General features: G+C 41.4%; 1 protein-coding gene across 1 annotated transcript in view; it reads left to right on the plus strand.

Annotated features, from left to right (window-relative positions):
* The window catches only part of smurf2 (SMAD specific E3 ubiquitin protein ligase 2), a 203,916-nt gene that overhangs the window by 142,754 nt on the left and 48,054 nt on the right, over positions 1–13,108 (plus strand). Inside the window, exon 11 of the mRNA XM_061973879.2 lies at positions 13–60. Coding sequence (XP_061829863.1) covers positions 13–60 — 48 coding nt within the window. The remainder of the gene's footprint in view (positions 1–12; positions 61–13,108) is intronic.

Below are 13,108 nucleotides of genomic sequence, written 5' to 3' on the forward strand. Positions count from 1 at the left end.
TTGCATTTGCAGTCCAAGCTCCAATGGCTCTCGAGGAGGCGTTGAAAGTCAGAATGTGAGGTAAGGTTTGTTTTTCATACCAGGAACACACTCTCACACATTCCATCCAGCTTTGTTACACCAACATGACACACTTGTCCAGTGTCTGATGCTAAAGTGCACTGGCCGTCACACCAACATCATACCTGCCAACTACTCCGGTTTTCCCGTAATTCGTACGGTTTTCATCAACCTATTCCGGGTTACGGTTGCAGTGATAAAAAATACGGTTTTTCATTAATTAAAAAAAAAAAAAGGGTGAAAACTACGCGAATTGCACCTTGTGCAGACAAGATTTTTCGATCGGACACGGAGGAATTAGCGATGTAAAAGACCACGTTGGGACAAAAAAACACAAGTCTAATGCCGTTGCTAGCGATACAAGTGGAAAACTTTCAACGTTTTTCGTCGCCCAAACAGATTCTTTGGATGTGATAAATGCCGAAGTTTTATTTACGGAGGCAATAATTGAGCATGGACTTCCAATCGCACTGGCTGATCACATGGGACAGTTAATAATGTAATGCAACCTTTAAAAATCATTACGCGGTGATCGCGATCCCAAAAATAAACTTTTCTTGCATGATAATGTCCAGAAAAATTCGCTTTATATTACTATAGAGTCCTTTTAACGAATGAGTTTGATGGTTTATCACAAACCTTAAATGAAAGAAGTCCTTTGTTCTCCTGCACCGTGCATGCTCTTTGGCCTTGCTTCGTGTTTGGTGCGCAATCCTGTCGGCTGTATTTCACAGCACGACATACTGTTAAAAGTGTTTATACTATTTATGCTTTCAAGTCCAAGTTGAAGAAATCTTGTTAAATGTTGACAGCATAACTACCAAAATACAGAAGTATGTCCTTAATATTTTTGCAGTGCTATTTCTGTTGAAAAGTTCAAATGATTACATTAGAGATGTGATGTGCCACTTTTCAAGTGTCTGATGGCTTCAATTCATTTTCATTCATTTTTCATATTTTGAATTCTTTTGAAAGGCTTACAAAAAAACTACATTTGAATTGTAATTCCATGCTATTGACAGGGCTATTAATTTTAATGAAGTTAGCTTACCATGTTTACAGTATGATAATTGTGATAGAAATGTGAATTTTAGGCACAGAATATTTTTTACAATTGAACAAGGCAGTAGATTATACAAGCTTGGACAGAAAGTTAATAATGACACCAATTTTTTTTTTAATGGAATTGTTTAGTACTGTTTTACCATTTGTTTACTGTAAAAAGTGTTTATACTTTCAATGAACAAATTGAAGTCTTGTGAAAGGTTGACAGGATAACTGGCATTAACTGTCAAAATCATTTCAAACTATTGAAGTTAGCTTACAGAATAAACATGTCAATCAACCCATATGATTTTTGCTGTAATATTTTTGTTTTGAAAAGTCACTGTGACTGATAGAAAAGTGATGGTTTTAGCAACATTTTAACCTGTCTGAATGCTAATAATCATTTTGCGTCGGGGGGCGAAGCCCTGAACCCTCCACCAGGACTTTGTCCTGGACCTACCGGGGCCTGCGGCCCTTGGACCCTGGCTACTAGGTTTTTCTGATTTCAAAAGTTGGCAGGTATGCAACATGACAGACTTGTCCAGTGTCTGATGGTAAAGTGCACTGGCCGTCACAAAAGAAGAATTAGCAAGTGGTGTGACAAGGGAGTGGAAAAGAAAACCACAATTGTGTTCTTGAATGTTCTGTGGTTTTGAGGGAGGTGATGTGTGTAGCTGGTGTTGAATGCCTGTGCAGCTGTTCCACACCTCGTGTGCTGTTAACGGCCACACCATTACCCATAAGCCCTTGCTTCACGACAGTCTTGGAGGGCCTCCTCCACCTGACCTCATTCCTGATCCCTGCAGGGACTAAGTCCACTGCCAAGAGATCAGGTTTCTTCTCTTCCCGTTCACTGGGATCAAAGAACACTGCAGCATTTTCTGTTGCTTTTTCTTTTCCTCGTCTGTTCTTTGAAAAGTCTTCAAGATCTATCCTGCCTCGTCACGACTGAAGCCTTTTTTCACCACAGAGATTATGTCTGTTGTTTATTCTAGTAAAATACAACACAGTACAGACTTAAGGAGGAGGTTACAATCATAGCATTTATATATATGTATATGTATATGTATACATATACATATACATACATATATACATACAGTATATATATATATATATATATATATATATATATATATATATATATATATATATATACATATATGTATACATGTGTGTGTGTATATATATATATATATATATATATATATATATATATATATATATATATATATATATATACACATATATGTATATATATATATACATATATGTATATATATGTGTGTGTGTATATATATATATATATACATACATATATACACATGTATGTATATATATATATACTAGAGATGCGCGGTTTGCGGGCACAACCGCGGATGAAATTTTAAAAAATTTGATTTTATCCGCGGGTCGGGTCGGGTCGGGTCGGGCGGTTGAAATAAAATTAGATTTTAAATAGATTCAGGTGGGTGGCAGTTAAACCAATTGGTAAATATATATACCGTATCTTCCGCACTATAAGCCGCCCCGGGTTATTAGCCGCACCTTCAATGAATGGCATATTTCAAAACTTTGTTCACCTATAAGCCGCCCCGGGTTATAAGCCGCGCCTACGCTGCGCTAAAGGAATGTCAAAAAAACAGTCAGATAGGTCAGTCAAACTTTAATAATATATTAAAAACCAGCGTTCTAACAACTCTGTTCACTCCCAAAATGTAATGTGCAAATGTGCAATCACAAAAATAGTAACACTCAAATTAGTGCAGAGCAATAGCAACATCAATAACTCAACGTTGCTCGAACGTTAATGTCACAACACACAAAATAAACATTTAAAGCTCACTTTCTGAAATTATTCCTCATCCATAAATCCCTCGAATTCTTCTTCAGTGTCTGAATTAAAAAGTTGGGCGAAAACGGCATCCAAAATGGCCGGCTCCGTCTCGTCGAAGTCATCAGAGTCAATGTTGCTGTTGTTTTCCAGCAGTTCCGTGAATCCTGCCTTCCGGAAAGCTCGGACCACAGTTGAGACCGAAATATCCGCCCAGGCATTTACGATCCACTGGCAGATGTTAGCGTATGTCGTCCGGCGCTGTCTCCCTGTCTTAGTGGCGCAGGTCATCTTGTTGCTTCCTCTACCTACGCACCATTGATTCATTTATGTTCAATTCTCTCGCTGCTGCTCTATTTCCGTGTTCTACTGCGTGACTTATTGCCTTGAGTTTGAATTCTGCGTTGTACGCGTGTCTCTTAATAGGAGCCATTTTGTGGTCTTTACAGATGTAAACACACAAATGAAATGAAACGTAATATCCGCGCGCTTCTTCTTCTACAGGGGCGGGTGCTTACCTTGGAGGTTGCTTACCGTAGAAGAAGAAGCGCTTCCTCTTCTACGGGGAAAAAAGATGGCGGCTGTTTACCGTAGTTGCGAGACCTAAACTTTATGAAAATGAATCTTAATATTAATCCATATATAAAGCGCACCGGGTTATAAGCCGCACTGTCAGCTTTTGAGTAAATTTGTGGTTTTTAGGTGCGGCTAATAGTGCGGAAAATACGGTACATAGTTAAATGTTGTTACCCACATACGAAAAACGAGCTGGCACCTGCAGCATATGCCACAACAGAAAAAAAAAAAAAAGAGAGATGGACACTTTTACGGAGCGGAGAAGGCCCCCGACGCCTCGCCGGGGTCCGGGACCGAGGCCCCTTCCCCCGAGAGGGCCCCACCGGGAGCCGTAGCTGAGGCGATCCGCGAGAAGGGCCCGACGCACGTCCAGGGTCACCACCGCGCCCACCGCACCGACACCCCGCCTCGTCCGCCTTCGCCGCGGCCGGCGTCACGCGCAGCAGGTAAGCAGCTTACCTGCCCGCCACCCACGTGGCCTCGTAACAGGGGTCACTCCGCGCGCTCCGCCCGCGCAGATTACCTGCCCGCCACCCCTGTTGCCAGGGGGCGCGTAACAGGGGTCACTCCGCGCGCAGTGCGCTCACGAAAGGGGTGGGGCTCACCCTGGTTGATATAGACAGCAGCTAGGACGGTGGCCATGGACGTCGGAACCCGCTAAGGAGTGTGTAACAACCCACCTGCCGAATCAACTAGCCCTGAAAATGGATGGCGCTGGAGCGTCGGGCCCATACCCGGCCGTTGCCGGCAGCGAGACGCGCTTGGAGGTGCGCTCAGCGCGGCTCCCATATGATTGCGCACTGGTGTGCGTCTGGGTCGTGACAGCGTGGCACGCGAATGTCTGTACTGCATTGGATCAGTCTCCTTTCTTTAACAGGCAAAAGCTTTATAACCTCACTAATGTGTTATGATCTGATGTTGGATCATAGTTTATTTTGGGTTTTGAGTCACTTGTGATATAAGTTATGTTTCAGCACTCCTGTTTTGTGTTGTCATGGTTACTGATTGTTTTCGCCTGCATCTGATTAGTGTTCGGGACTCACACCTGTTCCCGGGCACTAATCAGAGAGCTATTTAGTCCTGCTTTTTCCCGTCACTCAGCCTGGTGCTTTTGTTTGCAGCCATGAAATTCTAAGTTAATTATTATTTGCAAACAAAAGCACCAGGCTGAGTGACGGGAAAAAGCAGGACTAAATAGCTCTCTGATTAGTGCCCGGGAACAGGTGTGAGTCCCGAACACTAATCAGATGCAGGCGAAAACAATCAGTAACCATGACAACACAAAACAGGAGTGCTGAAACATAACTTATATCACAAGTGACTCAAAACCCAAAATAAACTATGATCCAACATCAGATCATAACATAATGCCTTGCATCGTCTATATTAGATATATAACAACGGGCGGGTGCGGGCGGATGCGGTACTGATCAAATGTTACATCGGGTGGATTGCGGATGGTTGACGACTTTCTGATGCGGTTGCGGATGAAATAACTGCCTATCCGCGCATCTCTAATATATACACATATACATATATGTATATATATGTGTGTGTGTATGTACATATACATATATATATATATATATACATACATATATACACATATATGTATATATATATATATATATATACATATATATATATATATATATATATATATACATATACACATATACATATATGTGTATATATATGTGTGTGTATATACATATATAGATATATATATATAGATATACATATACACATATACATATATGTGTATATATATATATGTGTGTGTATATACATATACATATATATATATATATATATATATATATATATATATATATATATATATATATATATATATATATATATGTATATGTATATGATGAGGTGGCGACTTGTCCAGGGTGTACCACGCTTTCCGCCCGATTGTAGCTGAGATAGGCTCCAGCGACCCCGAAGGGAATAAGCGGTAGAAAATGGATGGATGGATGGAAAAAAATTCACAATAGTTGTGTCCAATATTTTCCACAAAGATAAAATAAGTCATGTTTTAGGTTCATTTAATAGTTCAAACAAGTTTAAATAATGGAACCCATATTCCAACATATGACTCATCATTATCTCAACTAAAGGCAGTTCTTAATGAGACTGATTATAATTTTACATGCAGAAAACAATGCAAGAAATGATTAAATGAACATTGAAAACTTGTACCGTATTTTCCGCACCATAAGGCGCCCTGGGTTATAAGCCGCGCCTTCAATGAACGGCATATTTCAAAACTTTGTCCACCTATAAGCCGCCCCGTGTTATAAGCCGCATCTAACTGCGCTAAAGGAATGTCAAAAAAACAGTCAGATAGGTCAGTCAAACTTTAATAATATATTAAAAACCAGCGTGATGTGGGCGCGCATGGAGTCGTATATCAACATGGACGGAGCTGCGTGAAAAAAGCCACCCGGCCTCTTCGCGTAAACTTAAACTTACCTTAACCACTCGCTCATCTTTTCTTCATCCATCCCTTCGAGTTAGCTTTTATGATGACGCCGGCTGGAAAGGTCTCTTTTGGCAAGGTCTTCCTTTTGAATATCACCATGGGTGGAAGTTTCTGGCCATTAGCATGGCAAGCTAGAACCACAGTGAAGGATGACTTCTCATTCCCTGTGGTGCGAATATTCACCGTACGTGCTCCCGTTGTATCCACAGTGCGGTTCACAGGAATATCAAAAGTCAGTGGAACCTCGTCCATGTTGATAATGTTCTCTGGCCGGATCTTTTTTTCAGCTATCTTGTTTTTACAATATGCACGGAAAGTAGCCAGCTTTTCTTGAAAGTCTTTAGGCAGTTGCTGTGAAATAGTAGTCCGTGTGCGGATGGAGAGATTGCGTCTTTTCATGAACCGGAAACCTGTCGCTTAGTAGGAGCCATTTTGTGGTCTTTACAGATGTAAACACACAAAGGAAATGAAACGTACGGTAATATCCGCGCGCTTCTTCTTCTTCTTCTACGCGGGCGGGTGGTTGCTTACAGTAGAAGAAGAAGCGCTTCCTGTTCTATGGGGGCGGGTGCTTACCTTGGCGGTTGCTTGCGTAGAAGAAGAAGCGCTTCCTCTTCTACGGGGAAAAAAGATGGCGGCTGTTTACCGTAGTTGCGAGACCGAAACTTTATGAAAATGAATCTTAATATTAATCCATATATAAAGCGCACCGGGTTATAAGGCGCACTGTCAGCTTTTGAGAAAATTTGTGGTTTTTAGGTGCGGCTAATAGTGCGGAAAATACGGTACCTTTAATTAAAGACTCCTGTTTGCAAAGACGGGTGATGAGTGGAGAGGGAGGCCATTTTGGCTCTTTCTTGAATACAATAGTGTGTTTCTCACCTTCTTTATCAAACTACTGAGTTATTTCACAGCTATAATTAAAGTTCAAGTTAAAGTAGCAATGATAGTCACACACACACACCCCCTTGATCACCCCCTGGGAGGGGAGGGGAGCAGTGAGCAGCAGCGGTGGCCGCGCCCGGGAATCATTTTTGGCGATTTAACCCCCAATTCCAAGCCTTGATGCTGAGTGCCAAGCAGGGAGGTTATGGCTCCCATTTTTATAGTCTTTGGTATGACTCGGCCGGGGTTTGAACTCACAACCTACCGATCTCAGGGCGGACACTCTAACCACTAGACCACTGAGTAGGTTTAAAAATTAATTAAAATTAATTAATGAATTTTAAAAAAAGCACAGAGGCCTAAAGGGGACCCATGAGGACTTTCATCTTTGCTGACTTATAAATCTTCTTACAATGATGCTTGATGCGTTGGGACGGGAGCTCGCACGCACTCGTGGACGTGATCTGCCCGCGGGGGGTTTTGCAGCGGTTGTGACGTCACGGCAGTCTTTATGTGGACATCAAGTCCGGCCAGCAGCCAGAGGGGCAGAAGCTCTGGAAGTTGAAGGGAATAACAGCGACATGTAGTGACAGCAATGGAGCTTTGTATCGATCGGAGAATGTGCAAGTGTACCTAATGTTGTGACCGGGTGAATCCATTAAATGTACCGTATTTCCCGCACTATAAGGCGCACCGCATTATAAGGCGCACCTTCAATGAATGGCCTATTTTAAAACTTTCTTCATATATAAGGCGCGCCGGATTATAAGGCGCACCTTCAATGAATGGCCTATTTTAAAACTTTGTTCATATATAAGGCGCACCGCACTATAAGGCGCACCTTCAATGAATGGCCTATTTTAAAACTTTGTTCATATATAAGGCGCGCCGGATTATAAGGCGCACCTTCAATGAATGGCCTATTTTAAAACTTTGTTCATATATAAGGCGCGCCGCATTATAAGGCGCACCTTCAATGAATGGCCTATTTTAAAACTTTGTTTATATATAAGGCGCTGCCGAATTATAAGGCGCACCTTCAATGAATGGCCTATTTTAAAACTTTGTTCATATATAAGGCGCACCGCATTATAAGGCGCACCTTCAATGAATGGCCTATTTTAAAACTTTGTTCATATATAAGGCGCACCGCATTATAAGGCGCATAGAATAGACGCTACAGTAGAGGCCGGGGTTACGTTATGCATCCATTAGATGGAGCGGCGCTAAAGGGAATGTCAACAAAACAAATAGTGATTGTACTGACACTTCTACAAACCCCGTTTCCATATGAGTTGGGAAATTGTGTTAGATGTAAATATAAACGGAATACAATGATTTGCAAATCCTTTTCAAGCCATATTCAGTTGAATATGCTACAAAGACAACATATTTGATGTTCAAACTCATAAACTTTATTTTTTTTTGCAAATAATCATTAACTTTAGAATTTGATGCCAGCAACACGTGACAAAGAAGTTGGGAAAGGTGGCAATAAATACTGATAAAGTTGAGGAATGCTCATCAAAGACTTATTTGGAACATCCCACAGGTGAACAGGCTAATTGGGAACAGGTGGGTGCCATGATTGGGTATAAAAGTAGATTCCATGAAATGCCCAGTCATTCACAAACAAGGACGGGGCGAGGGTCACCACTTTGTCAACAAATGCCTGAGCAAATTGTTGAACAGTTTAAGAAAAACCTTTCTCAAGCAGCTATTGCAAGGAATTTAGGGATTTCACCATCTACGCTCCGTAATATCATCAAAGGGTTCTGGAGAAATCACTGCACGTAAGCCATGATATTACACACCTTGGATCCCTCAGGCGCTACTGCATCAATAAGCGACATCAGTGTGTAAAGGATATCACCATATGGGCTCAGGAACACTTCAGAAACCCACTGTCAGTAACTACAGTTGGTCGCTACATCTGTAAGTGCAAGTTAAAACTCTACTATGCAAGGCGAAAACCGTTTATCAACAACACCCAGAAACGCCGTCGGCTTCGCTGGGCCTGAGCTCATCTAAGATGGACTGATACAAAGTGGAAAAGTGTTCTGTGGTCTGACGAGTCCACATTTCAAATTGTTTTTGGAAACTGTGGACGTCGTGTCCTCCGGACCAAAGAGTAAAAGAACCATCCGGACTGTTCTAGGGTGAAAGTGTAAAAGTCAGCATGTGTGATGGTATGGGGGTGTATTAGTGGCCAAGACATGGGTAACTTACACATCTGTGAAGGCGCCATTAATGCTGAAAGCTTGTGAAAAAAACTGCGACTTATAGTCCGAAAAATACAGTAACTTATTTTTGTTTTTTTTCACTTTCACAAATTCCTCAGTAAATTCACCAAAACGTCACCGTGGAGTTATTGCGTCTGTTTAGCTGATTGGAGAGCTATCTTTGCACAGCTCGTGGGTCCATGACCATGACTTCTGTTTTGTTTGATCAGCCGTTTTACTGCCCGTTTGGAAACAGTTCAACATTTACAAAACATTTCTGTGTAAATAATCATATATCTGCGGCTTATAGACTTAGACTTCCTTTTTATTGTCATTCAAATGTGAACTTTGCAGTACAGATAACAACAACATGTTGTTGCATAAGCTCATGGTAGTGCAGGATAAAAGAGCAGTAAGTTGCAGATATAAATAAATAGATGACTGTACAGATAAATATATTGCACTTTTTCATATGCATCCACGTTTATGGATGTATGTTATATTGTCTTTTTATTCCAGCCAGTTAATCCATTTTGGGGGGGAGTTGAGGGGATTATTTTATTATGATGCGTTCAAGAGTCTTACGGCCTGAGGGAAGAAGCTGTTACAGAACCTGGAGGTTCTGCTACGGAGGCTGCGGAACCTCTTTCTAGAGTCCAGCAGTGAAATATATAGTCCGGTGCGGCTTATACCGTATTTTCCGCACCATAAGGCGCCCTGGGTTATAAGCCGCGCCTTCAATGAACGGCATATTTCAAAACTTTGTCCACCTATAAGCCGCCCCGTGTTGTAAGCCGCATCTAACTGCGCTAAAGGAATGTCAAAAAAACAGTCAGATAGGTCAGTCAAACTTTAATAATATATTAAAAACCAGCGTGATGTGGGCGCGCATGGAGTCGTATATCAACATGGACGGAGCTGCGTGAAAAAAGCCACCCGGCCTCTTCGCGTAAACTTAAACTTACCTTAACCACTCGCTCATCTTTTCTTCATCCATCCCTTCGAGTTAGCTTTTATGATGACGCCGGCTGGAAAGGTCTCTTTTGGCAAGGTCTTCCTTTTGAATATCACCATGGGTGGAAGTTTCTGGCCATTAGCATGGCAAGCTAGAACCACAGTGAAGGATGACTTCTCATTCCCTGTGGTGCGAATATTCACCGTACGTGCTCCCGTTGTATCCACAGTGCGGTTCACAGGAATATCAAAAGTCAGTGGAACCTCGTCCATGTTGATAATGTTCTCTGGCCGGATCTTTTTTTCAGCTATCTTGTTTTTACAATATGCACGGAAAGTAGCCAGCTTTTCTTGAAAGTCTTTAGGCAGTTGCTGTGAAATAGTAGTCCGTGTGCGGATGGAGAGATTGCGTCTTTTCATGAACCGGAAACCTGTCGCTTAGTAGGAGCCATTTTGTGGTCTTTACAGATGTAAACACACAAAGGAAATGAAACGTACGGTAATATCCGCGCGCTTTTTCTTCTTCTACGCGGGCGGGTGGTTGCTTACAGTAGAAGAAGAAGCGCTTCCTGTTCTATGGGGGCGGGTGCTTACCTTGGCGGTTGCTTGCGTAGAAGAAGAAGCGCTTCCTCTTCTACGGGGAAAAAAGATGGCGGCTGTTTACCGTAGTTGCGAGACCGAAACTTTATGAAAATGAATCTTAATATTAATCCATATATAAAGCGCACCGGGTTATAAGCCGCACTGTCAGCTTTTGAGTAAATTTGTGGTTTTTAGGTGCGGCTAATAGTGCGGAAAATACGGTATATGTAAAAATATGTATTCCTTCTAAAATGTTCTTAGTTATAGTCCGGAAAGTGGGATTATTTTTATGTAGGTGAAAGTTTCCTTCCTCTCCCGCCCTCTGCTGGGTTTCTGGACGAGCCACTTCCCATCCCTCCCTCGGAGTCTAGTCTGCAGGAAATCAAGGGATCCAAGAGGAGTTCTTTGCAGTCCTCCGGGGCTGGCCGGGGCTAACAGGAAGTGATTGAAAAGACAAACTCAATTCCACTCGGCAGACGAGCCAAGTTGTCAATGTGATTATGGAGCATGCAGGCCATTTAAAGGATACTTGAGATGCATTAACTCAGACTTCATCTCCTTTCTGAAAAGTTTTGACATAAACTAATGTCAAAAACTTTTTTTTTTTTTGACTTCCAGACTGACACGTGTTTTGTTTGTGTTTATGACCCTGCCCAGGGTCCAGCTTGGTGGCTTCCCCCCCACTCTAGTGCAAAAGACCATTGTATAAATAGTCCTGCCCCATAAAGAGCCTTTTCATTCTGCCATGCACACTCACTTGTGGAGCTCCAAAACCTCCTCCAAGTTCAAAAGTTGCAAGCTTCAACTTCTGCAGATCTTTCTCTCTGTTGGATACTTCTTTGACACCTGACATTTGCTTTCAGGCTTATTTTGCTGTTGCTTCAAAGGGAAGTCACTTATTTAAAGATGATATCACAATACAGCAGGTTGTACGCTATACTGGTACTAGTATAGTATCCTAGTACGAATCAATCAAAAACTGTACTATACTCTGTTTCTGGTTTTTACGAGCAGAGGAGCATGTTGGGCAGCGCACACACACAGAGTACTTACAAGCAGACACAGTGTGTAGACAGAAAAGGGAGAATGGATGCATTTTGGTGTAAAAAGTAAAGATAAAGGTGAAGTTATACATAACACTGAAACGCAAGTTAGCGGCTAACATCCATCCACAGTGTTTTAGCTACTTCTAAATCACTAATCCTCGTTTCCATGGCGAACAAATAAAGTAAGTTTCTTACAAGTACCATTATCACTGGAGGACGAGGAATAGTTAAACATGCTTCGTAGGAGGATACAATAGCTCACCGGCGTCACAATGTAAACAAATGCCATGGGTGGATCTACACCTGACATCCACTGTAATGATACCAAGTACAGGAGCGTATCTAGTTGATACTACATTGATATTTTTTATCGTCACAATTTTTTTTTCCTTTTTAAAAAATGTATATTATGTTTATAAAGTCAGTAAATACGTCCCCGGACACATGAGGACTTTGAATATGACCAATGTACATACTTGCCAACCCTCCCGGATTTTCCGGGAGACTCCCGAAATTCAGCGCCTCTCCCGAAAACCTCCCGGGACAAATCTTCTCCCGAAAATCTCCCGAAATTCAGGCGTAGCTGGAGGCCACGCCCCCTCCAGCTCCATGCAGACCTGAGTCCGCTTTCCCACAATATAAAGAACGTCTACAGTAAAGCAGTCCGTCTGCCGTAAACAGCAATGTTGTGACACCCTTAAACAGGACAATACTGCCATCTAGTGCATTTGATGAAAGCACTTTTGTGCGTGCCACACAGCAATGCATCATCAGAGAGGGTGTTCAGCATGGTTAGAAAGATAGTGACAGAGAATAGAACAAGGATGGACAATTCAACCCTTAACTCAACAATGAGTAGATGAGTGTTATGTGTGTGTGTATATGTGTAAATAAATGAACACTGAAATTCAAGTATTTCTTTTATATATATATATATATATATACATATATATATATATATATATATATATATATATATATATATATATATATATATATATATATATATAGCTAGAATTCACTGAAAGTCAATTATTTCTTATATATATATATATATATATATATATATATATATATATATATATATATATATATATATATATATATATATCCATCCATCCATCCATTTACTACCGCTTATTCCATTCGGGGTCGCGGGGATATATATATATATATATATATATATATATATATATATATGAAATACTTGACTTGGTGAATTCTAGCTGTAAATATACTCCTCCCCTCTTAACCACGCCCCCAACCACGCCCCCGCCCCAACCACGCCCCCCTCACCCCCCACCCCCCACCTCCCGAAATTGGAGGTCTCAAGGTTGGCAAGTATGCCAATTTATGATCCTGTAACTACTTGGTATCAGATCCATACCTAAATGTGTGGTATCATCCAAAA

The sequence above is a fragment of the Nerophis lumbriciformis genome, linkage group LG22, assembly GCF_033978685.3.
Source record: "Nerophis lumbriciformis linkage group LG22, RoL_Nlum_v2.1, whole genome shotgun sequence".
NCBI lineage: Eukaryota > Metazoa > Chordata > Actinopteri > Syngnathiformes > Syngnathidae > Nerophis > Nerophis lumbriciformis.